The sequence below is a fragment of the Pituophis catenifer genome, unplaced genomic scaffold (genome assembly GCF_029215685.1).
Source record: "Pituophis catenifer annectens isolate HBS135680 unplaced genomic scaffold, rPitCat1.0.hap2 SCAF_2, whole genome shotgun sequence".
Classification (NCBI taxonomy): domain Eukaryota; kingdom Metazoa; phylum Chordata; class Lepidosauria; order Squamata; family Colubridae; genus Pituophis; species Pituophis catenifer.
In genome coordinates, this window is record NW_027256882.1 from 227,164,461 (window position 1) to 227,183,352 (window position 18,892).

The 18,892-nt window shown below is 38.0% G+C and overlaps 1 protein-coding gene across 3 annotated transcripts in view; it reads left to right on the forward strand.

Moving 5' to 3' along the window:
• Positions 1-1,682: 1,682 nt before the first annotated feature.
• Positions 1,683-18,892, forward strand: part of SMC5 (structural maintenance of chromosomes 5) — a 43,513-nt gene continuing 26,303 nt past the window's right edge. For 2 of the 3 annotated variants that reach the window (XM_070938634.1, XM_070938632.1), the window contains exons 1-10: positions 1,683-1,884; positions 4,633-4,774; positions 5,698-5,750; positions 6,322-6,484; positions 7,344-7,478; positions 10,584-10,724; positions 12,971-13,132; positions 14,101-14,172; positions 17,510-17,765; positions 18,398-18,552. In XM_070938634.1, coding sequence (XP_070794735.1) covers positions 1,706-1,884; positions 4,633-4,774; positions 5,698-5,750; positions 6,322-6,484; positions 7,344-7,478; positions 10,584-10,724; positions 12,971-13,132; positions 14,101-14,172; positions 17,510-17,765; positions 18,398-18,552 — 1,458 coding nt within the window. In that variant the 5' untranslated portion in view covers positions 1,683-1,705. Of the gene's footprint in view, positions 1,885-4,632; positions 4,775-5,697; positions 5,751-6,321; positions 6,485-7,343; positions 7,479-10,583; positions 10,725-12,970; positions 13,133-14,100; positions 14,173-17,509; positions 17,766-18,397; positions 18,553-18,892 lie in introns of those variants that run through there. The other variant, XM_070938635.1, reaches the window with a different exon arrangement.

Consider the following 18,892-nt stretch of genomic DNA (forward strand, 5'->3'; position numbering starts at 1 on the left):
TTCAGAGATTGGGAAACTCATGGTCTTGTTTTTAATTCCCTTTATTATGTAATCCATTTGTCTGGAGTCAAATGGCCTTGACATTCCACTAATTAAGTAAATTTATAAGAGCTAGATTCCTTTTTCTGTGTAGTGCTTTCCTCTTGCTGCACACAAATAAAAGTGGGCATTGAAATAATGGAAAGCACAGATGAGTAGAATTAGGTGATTTATAAACAAAAGTATGTAAGGGTTATGTGCCAAAAACAATGATTCACTTTTATCATTAACCTTTGAACATTTCCAGTATCTTCCTTGGAGCCCATTAAATCCAGATAGACATAACATCATTAACTGAAACAAAAATGGGCAGATAGAAGTAAAATAAACTCCACAATGAAGATAGGAACATACTAATACTTTTCATTCCTTTCTGTCTTAATATGCTTATAGGACTGAAAGTCTTAACTATAATCAAGGCATTGGTATTATGTTTACTAGAAGCTTAACAGTGCCTGAAAAACTAGGCTAGTTTTAATCTTGATTGCAACCTCCACTCCAGAATGAGATAAGCACATGTGCAGGAAAATAAAAGAAGTGAACTGAACTTTTGTTAGAAAAAAAAAGGAGGGAGCAAAAAGCCATTTTTTCTACCATCATTTTTACTCCCTTTTTTTCCTATCAAAAGATCGATTCACCTTTATTTTTCCGCACATGATCTTGTCTCATGCTGGCTGGGAGATTCTGGGATTTGAAATTCACAGGTCTTAAAATATTGCCAAAGTTGAACACCTCTGGTCCAAATATTTTAGAATATAATCCCAATTAATCAGTGACAGAATAGTTTACAAATCTGGAGGACATGAAGCTGGGGAAAAATGATGCACACAAAATACTTTCCCATGGAAAGCCAAATTGCCTTAGTTTATCCTAAACTCTGAGAGGACAACAACAACAAAAAAGCAATGAAAGTCTTGGCTAGATAAGGATCACATAAATGTGGTGATGCTTGTGTTCAACCCCATCCTCTGCCATAGTTACTTCTGTTAACGCTCATTGATAATTGTGATTGGCAATCCTATTCTGCACTGACATGGGTTGGTTTAGAAACTATGTATTCTTTGTCAGTTTTGTACGATACTCATTTTTTTTTTCCTGCTCCCAACTAGCGCGCCTACCTACCCCCTTTCCTAATCACAAGCAACTACTTTTGGTTCATCAGGGAGAGGCTTTTTCTAAGCGGGCCAAAAATTCTCCCTCGTATAAATTGGGGACGACCGCTAAGGTAGCAAGAGAGCAAGTTTCTGCCGTCCAAATCTACTAATCCTAATTCGTAATGTACTTATAATGTCTACTGCAAATTGTTAAGGAGTAACGCTTGATTTGCAAAACGGCTTCCAGAACAGCTCAAGGTTTCACGGAGAAACGCCCCACTGGTTTTCGCACCCAGTAAAAACGCTCGTTCCCGCCCTTGTTTTCCTCACCATCCAATACACATTGAGATCTCTTGAGCTTCCTTCCCGGCCGGTATGCAACAGAAAAAAAGAGGAAATGGTGTCCTGTTTTCTTCTAACGGAAACACTCACGAGACGGGGGGTTGTGGTAACCAATGACATTCGCCGGCAGCCTAACGAGAGATCAGAGCAACCAATGGGAATCGAGCGCGCACTGTCGCTCGCCTAGCCCATCTTAGAATTCGCATTAGTTGTTGCGGGAGGCGGCAAAGATGGCGGCCTCTGCCAAGCGTAAATCTGATGATACTGAGGCGGCGGGGAGCAGCGACGGCAGGACTCGCTCTAATAAACGAACCTCGAGGGAAAGCCAGTCGCGATCGGGCGATCGACGAAGCGCGAGTCCAACGTTCGTCGAGGGCGCTATCGTGAGAATCTCCATGGAAAACTTCTTGTGAGTGCGAAAGGCACACGGGCAGCTGCTCTACGGCTGGCCAATAACAGTGGGGAGGGGGGGAGAGGAAAAAAAAGGCGCAGTGGGTGTGGCCTCTTTCAAGGCCGAGAGGCGGGGTTTTCTATTTTCTCGGGAAACTTTTTCTCCCCGCGACCGGAGGGTTCGTGGGGACCCTCGTGGGTTCGGTGGGTTCTTCGGTGGTATCCCTGGATGGTGTTTTGCCCGGGCGCTCTCAGCCTTGCTTACCCTAAATCCAAGAGGGCCCTAATGCCTTCTTTTGTTCCCAGCAGTAGTTGCCCCATCACAAAAATCAGGTTCATCTTCATACACTTTACCTCAGATCCTAAGAGCGTTCTAGAGACGTCCCATGGCCTTTAAATAGAAAGGGAGTAATTGCTTGGAGTCGAATAGAGAGTCTGTAGTGCCTAGTAGTGGGTCGGTAGCCCACGGTTTCTGATTTCCCCTTGCCGCCTGTACAGTCGTGCCCCCACTGGCCATCTATACAACGGGGAACTCTCAACTTTCCTCAGGAAGGGACGAACAGGGAGTCTGTCAAACAGAATAGAGCCGGAAGGGACCTTGGAGGTCTTCTAGTCGAACTTCCTGCTTAAGCAGGAGATCCTATACCACTTTGGACAAGCGGCTGTCTTCTTTAAAACCTCCAGTGATAAAGCACCCACAATTTCTGGAGGCAACTTTTTCCACTGCTTAATTGTTATCACTATTAGGAAGGGTTTTTTCCTTAATCCCAGGTTGCTTCTCTGCTTGATTATTTTCCATCCATTGTTTCTTGTCTTGCCTTCTGGTGCTTTGGAAAACAAGCTGACCCCCTTTTCTTTGTGGCAGCCCTTCAAATACTGGAATACTGTTATCATGTCACCCCTTAGTCCCTTCTTTTCTCTAGACTAGCCATAAGAGACTAGACTAGACTAGACTAGACATAGACTAGTTAAAGAGGCTCTGACTCTTTACTGAAAGCAACATTTTCCAAACCAACATATATTTGATAGTTGTTGAGTATAATTTCTTCTACTTGAAATCAGTATGGCTAGTTGTATTGGATGGAGGTGAAAGTAGTTTTAAGCCACTATATCGGGAGGGGAGAAGATTGGGGACTCCATTCCAAATTCAAAAAGATGGGCTTTCATATAAGTGAGCATGGGATTGATATTGCTGTGCAAATTATGGTCTATTAGCTTTGGTGACGTCACTAAATAAACATACACTCAATGAGCTGAAATCCAGTAAACGTTGCTTTGGTAGTGAATAATATTGAATTTATTTATTTATTTATTTATTAATCAAATTTCTATACCGCCCTACTCCTGAACGACTCAGGGCGGTGAACAGCCAAGATAAAATACAGATAATACAAATATTAAAAATCCCTTAAAATTATTAAATATTTTGGCCGAAACACAGATTAAAACACCCAATTTATAAAATCACGAATTAAAAATTTAAAAAAGGAGAGTTAGGCCAGGCCAGCCTGCTGAAATAAAAAAGTTTTGAGAGCACGACAAAATGTGCGCAGGTCCAGGATCCTCCATATCTCTGGGGGGGAGCTCGTTCCAGATGGTAGGTGCCCCCACAGAGAAGGCTCTCCCCCTGGGAGCCGCCAGTCGACACTCTTTGGCTGACGGCACCCTGAGGAGTCCCTCTCTATGGGAGCGTACTGGTCGGTGAGAGGCTATTGGTAGCAGAAGGCGGTCTCGTAAATACCCCGGTCCGATGCCATGAAGCGCTCTAAAGGTGGTAACCAAAACCTTGAAGCGCACCCGGAAGACCACCGGGAGCCAGTGCAGCTCGCACAGGAGGGGGGTCACATGGGAGCGCCACGTCGCTCCCATAACCACCCACGCGGCCGCATTCTGGACCAGCTGGAGCCTCCGGGTGCTCCTCAAGGGGAGCCCCATGTAGAGAGCATTGCAGTAGTCCAGGCGGGAAGAATACCCTGGGGCAGCTGCACAGTTACTATATTAAATGAAGGTGTGCTATTTCTATAATGATGTTTATTACTTGGTCACTATGTCTTAATTTGCAAGTATTTATGAAAGGTCCCTGCTAAATCAGATTAAAAGTCCACTTAAACTACACTAGCCAACCAAATATTCACTGTAATCAAAGCCAAATAATACCTATTTTCTACTCTTGTTTCTCAGTAATTGGTATTGAGAGGCATATTGCCCCTCGTACTGGAACTAATAATTAGCCATAATGATTGACTGACAATCTTTATTAAAGTTGCCCAAGTATGTGCCCAATGTTATACTATGAGACTGAATTGACAAATGATTTGCAATGAAAAACTCCTTATTCACTTTCTTCACACCATATAAGTATTACATCCCCCTACATTTGTCTTCTTCCATAAAAGACATAGATATAACTCCCACCTCTAAGGGAGGTATTGCAAACGTTTGATGGTTAAAAGACTAGCATTAAAAAGTTAGCTTTAGATAGAATTCTTGTTTCAGTTAAGATACGTTAATTTCTTTGTCATTTGATAAACTGGCATATGATTTTATTTTTCTCTGTTTTGGAGCTAAAATTTAAAGTCAGATTATTTTAAATACAGTATCTATTTGTTAGCTTCTTTCTTTGCTTTATACTTTGCCTTTCTATTTTGATGAGAACTCAAAACAGTAGTGAAAAAATAGGGAAAAAATAAAACATTGAGGGCATAACTTCTTTTTATTCTTAAAAATAACTTCCTTATTAATATTTCTTTTAAAAATTTGTTTTCAGAACCTATGATAACTGTGTGGTGTTGCCAGGCCCTCATCTAAATATGATAGTGGGAGCTAATGGGACAGGTAAATCAAGCATTGTATGTGCAATATGCCTTGGATTGGCAGGAAAACCTTCCTTTATAGGACGAGCTGAGAAGGTGAGGATTTGGTTTGGTTCTGTTTATGATATCGTTTGGACATCTGTTATATGGTATATATCTTTAGGTTGTATAAAATAATTTCCGTATAATATAGCAAATAAATGATAGTCCTTTATATAATAACCTTAATGTACTCTCTTTCAGAATTGATTTTCATATTTATTAATTGATCACATTTAACCCAAAGATAGCATTATTGGGGTGTAAAGCAACCAACTCTTTTTGCCACCAGCAGAAATAAAACAGAAAAAAGGATCCCTACTTACTCTAAACCAAGTGGTAAAACCATGTTTTAAAGTCATTAAACTGGGGGTCATCTGAACCTCAAGGGGGATCCTATTTTAGAGGGCAATTGCCACAACAAAGGCAGCCTGCTTTCTAGTTCCTACTAAGGCATTACATGGTTAACAGAACCAGGAGAGAGCCTGGTTTATTTTGTCTACTTCTTTTTCTAAACAACTTTAACCTCTGGAATGTTTTGTTGTCCTTCAGTATAATTCAGTATAATTCGTTCATTGGTTCTCCTTAATTTTTCTCTCTTCTTTGTTATGCCAATACTTATTGCATCTGCTGGATTGTTTTAACTGTAATGATTTCAAAGGTTACTAAATATCAAATTCTGCTCTCTTTACTTTTATGCTACTTACTAAATTGCATATTTTGTTATAAATACTGTATTTTACTGGCAGTTATGATTTCTGTCATGAGTTAGAGAGCTAAATTCTGCTAGATTGTATGTTGAGTTTAGGTAAACAAAAATGATACCTCTTTATACTTACTCTTCTCTGCATTCTTTTTTCACTTCGCTGGTATCCTGTCCCAATTTGTATTAAATAATTCTACTTAGGTATTTCATAATATGCAATGATATGCAATACTTATAAATTAATTATCTCTGTGTATCTTTTCCTTTTGTTCAGGTTGGTCATTATGTGAAGAGAGGTTGCAATAAAGGAACAGTTGAAATTGAGGTGTGAGTAATGAGACTTGTTTATATGTCCGTTTTCACAAGTGTACAGGTAGTATTCAACTTAACAACAGTTTTTTAGTGACCATTCAAAGTTACAGTGGCACTGAAAAAAGTGACTTTTGACAGATTTTCACACTTATGACCATTGCAGCATTCCCCTGGTCATGTGATCAAAATCAGACACTTGGCAACTGACTCATATTTATGACAGTTGCAGTGTCCCGGGCTCATATGATCACCTGTTGCAGCCTTTTGATTAGCAAAGTCAGTGGGGAAGCCAGATTCACTTAACAATCATGTTACTAACATAACAACTGCAGTGATTCACTAACAACTGTGGCAAGAAAGGTCATAAAATGAGGCAAAACTCGCTTTAAAATGTCTCACTTAGCAACAGAAATTTTGAGCTGTGTTAGTTAATCGAGAACTACCTGTACTTGAAAATTAATGTTATTGAAAAATTGTTGAGAAAGTGTAACATTGAGATATACTTGTTTATTTTAATAGTACATATATAGTGCTAAATATTACCATAGCCTAAGGTAAGTTGTAACAATTATTTTCTGACCATTAGGTATAAGATGCCGAACAATGTTGTTATCACACGAGAAATGTCTGTATCAAACAATCAGTCAACTTGGTTTCTTAATAAAATCCCCTGCACTCTGAAAATGGTGGAGGAACAAGTCTCTGCTTTAAATATTCAAGTGGGCAATCTATGCCAGTTTCTTCCACAGGTATGAATACTTTTCATTTAAAAAAAATATAAATATTAACAGTTTCAATAAATGAAATAATAAAGGATGTAATGATATGAGAAATCCTGTGCAAGGTAAATGCTTACTACCTTATTAGATGCAATTAGATGCCTATTACTATTAGATGCAAGTTATGAAAACAATCATCTTTATAGTACCATCTCTTTCATTCCAATGTGTGCATGACATGATAATGGATTTAAATGACAGGAAAGTGGATTATGACTAAATGTTAGGAAAAATTATTATAACGTTAGGCTTCTCATTTATATTAGCATAATGGAAGTACTTTCTCTGAATGGTACTACCGTAAAGGGAAGATTTCTTGCACAATGAAATTCTGCAGTAGATATGTCTTGGGTACAATCTCGTGCTCTGTGAGAAGTGTGAAATTATTTACAATTCATATAGTTACTTAACTCTCTCAGCTGAGTGACTTGCCTGTATGTGAAATACACTGCTGTTACCTCACAGCGAAAACCATAGGGCCATTTGTAACAGTTGAAACTGTGTTCTGGCCACGACCTTTGTTGGCTTGTCTCTGATTCCAGCATTCCAAAGCTGTCTGGAAAGTATATTTTGGTGATAAGAGTACATTCTGTTGGTAAGGTGGAGAATCAGCATGTTCAGTGTTCAAAAGCCTTGTTTGGGGTGAATGTGTTAACACATAGATGCCAAGGTTGTTGTCTGGAGCCTACTGAAACTGCTGTATGATGGCTACTAGTCAGGAAGAGATAAAAAATAGCTGGATATTTATTAGTTCAAAGTTCATGTCTTTTAATGTAAAATATAATTGAATGCATTTATACACATAAAATACTGCACATCTGCTTTGCAGGATAAAGTTGGAGAATTTGCAAAATTGTCCAAAATTGAGTTACTTGAAGCTACAGAGAAATCCATTGGTCCACCAGAGATGTACAAATTTCACTGTGATCTTAAAAACTTCAGGCAGAGGGAGCGAGAACTTGAAGTAAGAGTCTAATATGTATTGTGTAAGCTTTATTATTTTAAAGATAAACATTGAGTTTGTTGCCTTCTAAGAATGTACAAGATAAATTGCCTTCTTTTTATTGAGAATATTTTATGACTACTAAGAAGAACAGGAGTGCTGTTATCTTGGTTTATTCGCTTTGTTTCTTATAGCTTTCCTTTATTCTTTGCTTATTTGGGATCTTCTTTCTAGCTTTTATGTTTTTTTTTAACTATCTGAGATTTAAAAAACCCAAACAATTGAAGTTTCTTTAATGATTGCTGATTCTGTTCCTCAGAAAAACTTTTCATTTTTTTTACTTTTTCCCCATTTGTTGTATTTTATAACCAAAAAAAATCACAAAAATACAAATTGCAATAGATTCAATTGCAATGCTGGAGAAAAAAAGGCTATGGGTGGTAAGTTCCTAATTTTTATAAAGAGATTTGAAAATGTATTTTTAAACACAAGTACACATTGACCTACACATGCACAAAAGCAAGGCTAATATAGCAAGAAAGTGTTGGAGTGAAGTGGGGAAGCTGATCAAATGTCAACTATCTGTAATCTGTAAATGTCTGCTCAAGGTAACAAAAGGAGATTGCAAGCTGTTGGTGTTTTATATGTGCCTTTTTGCTAATTTCCATAATTGTCAAATGCAGAATAAATTATAAAAAGTAACATTTTCAAAATGAAATTAAATGAAATTATGAAAAAGTCACTTTTTTCTCCCGTCCCCCAATTTGCTTTTTATCTTGGTTTATTGGCTTTGTTTCTTATAGCTTTCTTTTATTCTTTGCTTATTGTGGATCTTCTTTCTAGTTTTTACCTTTTTTTAACTACCTGAGATTAAAAAAACCTCAAACAATTGAACTTTCTTTAATGATTGCTGATTCTGTTTTTGTTCCTCAGAAAAATTTTTCTTTTTTTTTCCTTTTTCCCCATTTGTTGTATTTTATAACAGAAAAAATCACAAAAATACAAAAGAAATGAAACTCGAAAGACACAAAAGAACTGTATAGGATAAAGAATAAAACACAAAATTCTAAAATGTAAAGATATATATTTGATGAGTAGAAATAATTAGTTTACAAAAAAACTTCTAAATCTGCATTATTATCAAATAAAAAAAAAGGAAGTCTTCAGAAAGTCTTAATTTTTTTTTTCTTTACACCTAAGTCCCTGGGAATAAGTAGTGAGTAAATGTCCAGGGATATATAATAGCACTGTACTACTATCGGTTTATAGTATTTTTGCTTTATCTTACAATAATGCTTTAAAAATGTCTTACAGTGCAGCAAACTCTGTGACATTTGTTTCAATTATCAATATATATGGATCGATCTGTTACATGTTTTGCATTCATTTACTGGGAAGTTTGTTTCCTAGTGATGACTATGATTACATGAAATTTGATACATAATCTCTGCAAAAGAGATATGGTATATTTGGTGGAGGCGCAGTTGTTAGAATGCAATACTGCAGACTAATTCTGCTGGCTACTAGCAGTTTGGCAGTTCGATTCTTACCAGCTCAAGGTTGATTCATCCTTTAATCCTTCCTTCCATCCTTTCGAGGTCGGTAAAATGAGGACGCAGATTGTTGGGGGCAATATGCTGACTCTGTAAACCGCTTAGAGAGGATTGTAAAAGCAGTGTGAAGCGATATATAAGTTTTAGTGCTATTGCTATTTAAAAAAGTATGTTGGATGGTTGAAAATCATGATTATTAGGTTTTTATATTAGTTACAACTATTTATTGAAATATTTTGCTAATTATTAAACAGCTTGATATATTTTAACTACCTTCTTTCCATGTAGAAATTGTATTTATTTATATAAGGTATTTTTTTAATAGCTATCCACTTCAATAGATTCTGGAAGGCTTGTAAAAACTAGTTTGTATTTATTTAGGATTCATTTCATAGATTTAAAAAATCAGTCATTTTACCCAACTTTTTTTAAAAAAATTAAGCTGAAATGAAATTAAATACCCCATTAATTAATCATAGTTCTTATTAGTAATGGTGCCAAGTAGAATCTCAATTAACATAATGATCAAATTGTATTTAAATATAGTTAAAGTTGGTGAGAATTTGGTCGAGGAATATCTTGTTAATTCAGTTATAAATTATTAAGATAAAAAATTAGGAATTATGTTAATGTCTAATGGGAAAATAGGAAAGGGAAAGGGAATGTACATTAATAAGTAGAAAACAAGGTAGTCCTCAATTTGCAATTATTTTAGTGATCATTCGAAGTTACAACAGCACTGAAAAAAGGATTTTCACACTTACGACCATTGCAGCATCCCTATGGTAACATGTTCAAAATTCAGGCACTTGGCAACTGGCATGTATTTATGACGGTTGCCCTGGCCCGGGGTCCTGTGATCATCATATGTAATCTTTCCAGCAGGAAAGCGAAGTCAATGGGGGAAGCCAGATTTGCTTAACAACCCTATGATTCACTTAACAACTGAAATAATTCACTTAACAACTGTAGCAAAAATCATTTAATAATTGCCTACTGAGTAACGAAAATTTTGGCTCGGTTGTGGTTGTAAGTCAAGGATTACCTGCATTTATTATTGATTGAACATTTTCATTCAATAAATATTTTGCTTCTGTTAATGCATTTATATGAATCTGAGCTGATTCAAAGCAAAGACCGGAAATTCTAATTATGATGCATTTTTCTGCATTATATTCAAAGGTATATTGGGTTGTATCAAGTGGTGTTCCTTTGTTGAATGTTCATTGGTCCAGTGAAGATTTCCATCAATGCCAATAGGAAATGGAGGACTTCTCCAAATGGAGGGAGAATTGTTAAAAATTGCCTCTCATTCAGCAGGTGGAAATTGAGAGCAAATAATTGACTACAGTCTATCGTAGTGATCATTTATGTGACTACAATCCCGTTGAACTTTCTGTTTTTAACCTGCACATTGAAGAATAAGTTCTATTTCTGGAGATAAAATTCCCATTTGCATTAATATTAATTACATGTACATAATTGAATGAAGTAAATGGTAGAACAACAATAACCTGTGAGTTAACTTTGTTATTTTAGTCATGTAAATAATTTAAAATATATGTGCTGACAGAATTCATGCACGGAAAAAAATAGCAATCTAGAAAAAATGAAGCAAAAGAATGAAAGATATAAGCAAGATGTGGAGCGATATCATGAACGTCAGCACCATCTAGATTCAATTGCAATGCTGGAGAAAAAAAGGCCATGGGTGGTAAGTTCTTAATTTTTATAAAGAGATTTGAAAATATATTTTTAAACACAAGTACACATTGACCTACACATGCACAAAAGCAAGGCTAATATAGCAAGAAAGTGTTGGAGTGAAGCGGGGAAGCTGATCAAATGTCAACTATCTGTAATCTGTAAATGTCTGCTCAAGGTAACAAAAAGGGAGATTGCAAGCTGTTGGTGTTTTATATATGCCTAATTTCCATAATTGTCAAATCCAGAATAAATTATAAAAATAGTAATGTTTTCAAAATGAAATTATGAAAAATTCACTTTTTTCTCCTGTCCCCCAATTTGCCTCTAAATGTAGCTCCTAAAATTCTTTTCTTGGAATTGAGTTAAGATTTTATTTTCATCCTGCAACCTGATTTGAGCATTTTAGAACAGGGTAGGAAAAAAATTAAATTGTTCAATAAATCACACAAAGGTAAGGTTAAGCTCAGTTTCATGGACATAATTTTATAATAGTAATTTATGGAATTGTTTGCTACTGCCTTCTTTGATGATTTTTGACTCCATAGTCCATGCCATAGCCATGATAATCTTTGGGGATCTCCCACCCAAGCATTAATCAGGCCTAATTCTACTTAGCTTCCAAGTATAGGCAAGATCAGCTACAAACTATAAAATAACAGCTGTGAAAAAATAAAAACTAACCCAGGACCACATTCCTGATAGTGGGTAATGTTTGGGAAACCACCTACTCACTCTATATAAGGAAGGATCTCTTCAGTCTATTCCATGGTAGTGAATTGTAAGAATAGAAATAAACAGTCTAAATTCCTTGCTGAACAGAGAGTTCCCCTTTCTTGTGAAATCTGTTGATTTAGATTTACAATGTTCTTTACAATGTTTTTAGTACTGATTCTCTCCATAGTTTTTTCTAGAGTAATATGTTGCAAAAGTGAGATGATTCTCTATTGTGGCAAGCCAAAACAGATTAACCCACCATCTGCTTGAACTCTGATTGTATTAGGTTTTTTTTTAATTTAAGAAAAATATCATGCTGCTCCTACTTTAAATAGCCTGAACACAATTTTAAAGTCAGTGTTTAATTTTGCTGTAATATTTTAAAACTTGATTGCTTCTATGATTCAATTATGCAAATTGATATATACCTAGTTAAGTAAACACTATTGAATACTACAAAAAGCTCTGGGTGAGAATCCAGAATTTAATTCTTGAATATGATTTGTATAGCATCAATCTGCTGTTATTTAAAAAAAGAAAAATACTTTTAAATTATAATCCCCAAATTAAATTCATAATACTTTTAAAATGCTAATGTCAGGGTTCCAAGTAATACGCCCATAGCAAACAGAATTCCGAGGCAGGTAGGTTCCTCAGAGAATAGTTTTATTTGACATATCATATTGGCACAGGCTGGTGAAAACCGACTCTGAATATTCCCCCAGTTTTCACCTAATTAAAAGTAAATGTTTTTTCCCTTTCCCAAACAGTCACATGGTCCAATCAAGGTGCCATCCGGTTGCCTGGCAACTTCATTCCTCCTCTTTCCGACCAGGGGTCGGAAAGTATTGGTTCCCAGGGGAAAGTATTTTGGTTTGACTACAAAACCCCAGCTATCTCTATTCCTCCCTCCCTATCCCTCAGCTCCAGTGAAACCTCAAAATGAAACCTCCACTGAAACCTCAAAATGCCCACGGTTAGGTCAGCTTCAGGGTTGACAGCTACATAGTTTCCTTTAACTTGTTTGAGAAATTCATGGATATTTAATGCATAGCAGTCATCTTGACAGAAATAAACTGTTTTAAACATTGAAAAAAGGAAAAGTTTACAAGACAATGAAATCCATATTTGTTGTGTGTATACACACACACACACACACACACACACACACACCAGCAAGTGGTTCATGTTCGTTAAAAAGTAAACAGTTGTGTAAGTATTACAAATAGCAATCTCACTGTGAAATAGTTCAGGTGCTTAAAATTTATGCAGTGTTGTAATTCTGATCATAATGTCAAATAAAAATTTAGTTAACAGTGCAGTATAAAGGAGCATTCCTCCATCTGGTGGTCTCCTGATGTCAGTTGTGTTGTTTTTCCTTTGCTAAGTAATGCCTAGTTAAGCTATTCTGGTTCAAGCTAACTTGTAGTAATTATATAAATACGAAATGTGAGCAAAGTAGCAAAATCAGATAGCATTATCCTATAGTTGGTGCAGGGTCACGAATTCACGAATTATTTTTCATGCATTGCTTTTTAGATCTATGAGGAAACACGGAAGCTGTATGAAGAGGCTAAAAAAGCCCGAGATAGACAGAAAGAAGAATTAAAAACATTGAGACAGACTCAGGCTCCTATGATTCATGAGATGAGAGAAGCCGACAAACAATGTGCAAAACTGGAAGACAAAATCAAGGAAAAGGCATGTTTTAGAGTCATTGTATAACATTTGCATTAAATCTTATAGAAGTCAAAATGATTAATATACATAGAAAAATTACAGGAATGTAGCCTGTAGTCATGAAATCTAAAATTGAAACAGTTTATTAAAAACTGTCAAAGGTAATTGTGTTAAAATAATAGAAGAAAAGGGTTCATGCAATTTAGCTTTCCAACAAGCCTCCATTTCAAAATTAATGCACTATGGGAAAGCATTCTGGATCAGATATTAATCTGACCTCCACTGGATGTTAGTTGATAATCTGTAATTAATTACAGTACTTGAACATTGCTAGGATAAAGTGACAACTAGCTTTAGCAAAATTTAAACCATCAAATGTGTTCTGCAGCCCTGGGACTTGGAAATCATAGATTGACTGAATCTCTAATTCAACAAACCAAAAGGTCTGCTCTTTAAATAAGATAAAGGTCTTATCCCAGGATATAAGTTTTCTTTTCTGTACCAGTGTCCTTGTTCCATTCTGCATCTGGAGCAAATATAACTTAGGACAGTTAACTAATTTCATTTTTAGTATTAGTGTGCTGATTGAAAGCTTAGAATCTTGAACAAGTGCATGCAAACTTCTGCCAATCATTCTTTTTAAGGTATTCACTATTATTTTCCTGCTTGTGGAAGTCTATGATATCTCAGTCCAGTAGCTGTACCTGTTACCAAAATAGAAACCCTGTTCTTAATACATATTTCCAGTTTAGGTTGAATCCTTAAAATGATTCCATAAGCTGTTCAAATTGTAATTGATAAACTCAACAATAATAGTTTACAGTTTTGTATCAAGTGGTGATTATTTTCCATGAACTATAAAGAGCTAAGAACAAACTTTGTGCAGTCTATTTCTGTTAAAATGTGGCATGCTCATGCTCCCTGGTGCTATATTAATTGGTAAATTCACTAACTAGAACACACTGCTAACTTAAAATTCTCTTATATAGATCGCAGCCATCAAAGAAACATCTCAGAAATGTAAACAGCAACAGGATGCTTTGGAGAAAAAAGACAAGCAAGTAAGTTTTTTTCTCCCTTAAAAGACTTTGACTTGTAGTTGCAGGTAGTTCTCACTTAACACTGGTAATTGGGACTGGCAACTCCATTGCTAAGCGATGTGGTTGTAGAGCACAATATCATGTGACCACGTCAATTTATGGGAGTAGTTGAGGCAGTTCCAGTTGCCATCATTAGGTGAATCCTGCGCGATTGTAGCATTCTGTGGTCACGTGATCACTATTTGTGACCTGCTGCCAGCTTCCCCATTGATTTTGTTTGTTGGAAGCCAGGAGAGAAGATTACAAATAGCAGTCACATGATCACAGAACGCAGCAATTTTCATAAGTGTGAGTTGGTTGCCAAACATCTAAATTTCAAACACATAACTGCAAGGATGCTGTGACAAGTGCACCCTGTGGTAAGACAAGTGACCAACAAATCAGAAAGATAGATGGATGGATAGATAATGTTATTAGGAAGCATTTTAAGTCCCCTTGTTTAGTGTCATTGTAACTTTGAACAGTCACTGAATGAGTGGCTTTTAAAGGGAGATTACCTGTTGCTGCCAGACTTGACAAAATAGGTTCTTGTTTCTCTCCAATCTCACCTGTCACCCAAACCTCAACATCAGGGGTGAAGTGGGAAGAAGAGAAGTCCCATTGTATGAATGGCAGTCTGCAGTATTAATGGCAGTCTGCAGTATTAATGCAGTCTTGTCACAACTTTCAAGAACATAATGTTGAATTTTATTATGATAATAAACTGTGCAAATTTTACTTTTACAATTACTTCAGGGGTCTTAAAGTGTAATACAGTGCCCTCCTAAAATGAGTTTATGTATATCACCCAGGCAAAGCACTTTCTAATTCTGTCAACTTGCTCTAGTCTTTACTCCCCCTTGTCTGGGCAAGCTTATTGTGAACTGGCGCAGGCAGAGTTTGTACTGCACTCAGGATTTCCTGATTCCCTAGACGAGAGGTGTCAAACTGGTAGTCCATGGGCCAGATACGTTACGCGCAGGCCACTCCCACCCCAGCTCCGTGAAGGGAAAAAACATTGCAAAATATCACATGACAGCAACATGATGCCATGAGTTTGACACCTGTGTCCTAGACCAGGAGTCGGCAACCTGCGGCTCCAGAGCTGCATGCAGCTCTTTGGGTCCTCTGCCGCAGCTCCCTATCACCCTGCCACGGCAGTGGCATGGTCAGACCCTTAATGCGGGAACAAAGTGCTCCTGCACTTGCCTTTGCGCAGCAAGAGCATTCCGCCTGGTACATTTGCTGTTGCCACCAGCAAAGACAGTTGGGAGAGAATGGCGGGGGCGGATCTTGCGGGATGGGGGCCATCCCCCAAGCCTGGCCTTCCTCCTCCTTTGTTGGCGGGGCCAAGAGAAAGAAAGGGGTGGTGTGGGGAAGCGCTCCCCTGCCCTGCCAAGCACAACAGCCCAGCCGGGGGGGGGGGAGATGGCCCAGCAGAAGCGCCCCATTGGCGAGTTGGACGGCAGAGAGGCATGGTCCGGCTTTCGCAGCGAAACACGCTGCTTTCTGTTTCCTGTGCCTTCCCCAATCTCAGCCCTTTCAGCAAGAGCTATATTTCTATTTGCTTTCGTTTCCCCGGGCAGCGATGGCTGGGTCCATGCGGGGGGGGGGGGGGGGAAGCAGAGGCAGCAGGGCTGCTCCCCCCCTCAGCAAGATGGGCCTGGAGGAGCGCGGAGAGTTTCCAGTGTGTGCTCCTCTGTCCCGAAGTAGGATTGAGCAGGGGGAAGGGAGGAGGGAAGGAGAAGCCCAGCTGGCTTTCCTGGGGCGTGGCGGGTGGGAGAGACCCAATAACCCCTCCATGGCCTGCAACGAAAGTGCACTTCTCTCTCGCTCGCGCTGTCTCTCTCCCCCTCTCCCTTTCTCTCTCTCTTGGGGCGGAGAGCAAACCCAGAAGTAGCCGCCCACCGTTTCCCACAAGTCAGGCAGTACGGGGCGGGGGGGGACAGATTGAGCTCAATTCAGTCCTCGCCAAAGGCGCTCTCCCATCAGCCAGTCTCCCTCACTGTGTGTCTCTGTGTGTGTGTCTTGCTCTCTCTCGCTCCCTGCCTCTGTCTCTTCTCACTCTCAGAAAGCCCATGCAGCCCTGCGTACTCTCTCTTTGGGACTTTTCGCCAGCTGTTTTTTTTTTTTTTTTTTCTTCTCTTCCTTTTGAAAAGCCGGGCTGGCGGAGCAATGAGCACAACCTGTGGCAGAGGCTTCCCCCCTCCTCCTCTCGCGCCCCCCTGACTGGCTGTGGCGGGGCAGGGAAGGTGTGCACGAGAGGAGGGGGAAGAAAGCCTCTGCCGTAGGTTGCGCTCATTGCTCTGCCAGCCCGGCTTTCCAAAAGGAAGAAAAAAAACAGCTGGTGAAAGGGGTGGTGTAGAAGAGAGACACACACACGGGGGGGGGGGGGAAGAGAAAGAAAGAGAGAGAAAAAAAGAGACAGACCGAGAGAGGGATGAGAGAGGGATGAGAGGGAGATAGAGAGAAAAAGTCAGATAAGAGAAAGATAAGAGCGAGGGAGGGAGAGGGCGATAGAGAAAAAGAAAGAGATGACAGAGAGAAAGATACAGAGAGAGAGGGAGATAGACAGGGAGTTACTTATTTCCCATAGAAAACACATAGCCACAAAACCTGGGTAGGCATGGCTGGTGGGCATGTGATTGGGTGGGAGTGAGTGACATCGAGTTGGCCACGCCCACCCAGGTTTTGTGGCTCCCAGTGTTTTGTTTTCTGTGGGAAACAGGCCCAAGTGGCTCTTCAAGTGTTTAAAGTTGCCGACCCCTGCCCTAGACCAAGTCCACTGTGACTGCACCTTAGCAAAGTTGGAGCAGGTTCTGACAGTGCTGCTCCTTTTCCAGTTTAAGCCTGACTGGCCAAAAAAAATGTTTGCATCCAGTCCTCCAGTTTTTTGTGACCCCTTCAATGACCATAGTTCACAATTTGAGAATCTCCAATTTAGGTGATTTTTAGCTATCATTTTATTCTATACACAGTGTCTATTGTAGAGTACATTGACTTTTTAAAAAAAATACATTTCAGATAAGAGGTGGGCACCTTGGAATTATAGAACACAGATGCTTCCGTTGAATATTTGACTATATCATTCCCCATAGTCATATATGCCAGCCCATTTTGTTTACTTTACTTCTACTTTGCAAAATAATAAGTTTGGGATTACCCATATTTGAAATTTTGGAATTGTGTGACAGAACAACTTTCATTGTGGTAGCAAGAGTAATTAACACAAGTCTTTTGCCATTTTTCTTTGCGATTTTATAATGGAAACTTATTTTTTTATTGGCATTTCTGGAGAATATTTCTTTGCATTTTTTAGATTCAAGATATTAAACAAGCTTTAAGGATGAAACAAGAGGCAGAAACAGATCGGCAGAAGAGAATACAAAATACTCGTAAGATGATAGAAGACTGGACCAATGAGCTTAAAAACACAGAGAATGCTGAGAACATTCAGCCTTTAATGAATTCTCTTAATGCCAACCTTAGACAGTTGGAGGAAGAGAAGGCAAATATTGATGGTGAATTAAATGATCTCCGTAGGGAAAGGGAGAACTTGCTAAAAGAAAGAAAAGGTAAAGGTGCTAAAGTATATTTTTGTCATTCATAACAGCCTGAGTTCCAAACAAATAAACATATATTGATAACTGACAACTTACCCTCTTTGCCCAGAGGAAAGATGTGATGTTTCTCTTTTCTTACCTGTTCCATGGCACGATCCAAGCAATTTATTTGCTAAATTTTGGATCTTGGCATCAACCAAGCATTTCTGTCTGACTTTAACATTTAATTTTTCGCATTATACGGTACTTATTTATGGAATATTCTTAGAAATTCTAAGACTTGCTAGATGTTGGAGAATAGCTTTGGGGAATGAGGTTTATATAAGCATGTAAAACATTTAGATTTTGTCTTACTCTCGTTATAATTTATATTAATGTTTGGTTGAGGAAAAGGATGGCTATTGCTATGAGAGCTAGATTCTTAGACATCTTTTGAATAGCAGTTGTTATACATTTGTTTTCTGGCAACTCTCATAGGAATAGTTCATAAATCTCCATTATGTTCTTACAAACATTAACCTCTGTTAGAAGAGCAGAAAAATATCCAATTAAGTATGCCTTCACTGTCTATTAGTAAAATGGGAGGGAGGCTATATTTGTAATCACATATTACAGTAAATATTTCAGGGTTATTAAAATTACAGGTATAGCAGATCGCATTGCTCAATTTGAAAATCTGATGAATATAAAGGAAGAGAAGCTGAAAGGGAGATTCCAAGATACACACGATGCTCTTATGTGGCTAAGACAGAATAGAGACCGATTTAAAAGAAGCGTCTGTGACCCTGTGTTGCTTTCTGTAAGCTGACTCACTTCAGTGTTATTACTAAAATTTAATCATTACTTCTGTTATAATCTTATTTTTAAAACTTTTTCTAAATAATCCATTATTTTATTATCAACTGGGATATGTGTATTTTGACGTCTTAAATTAGCTATGTCGATATAATTTGTCGCATGAAACTTAAGTACAAAAATATAGAACCAAAGGTTTTATTCTGATGCTTTATTATATGCCTGTGTTATAAAGAGCATTCTAAAAAATGTCAGAATTGTGATACATTAACATTTTGAATTATTGAATTTTGAGGTTATATCATCATGCTTATTACGTGAAGGTAATAATAACAAGCTCGCAA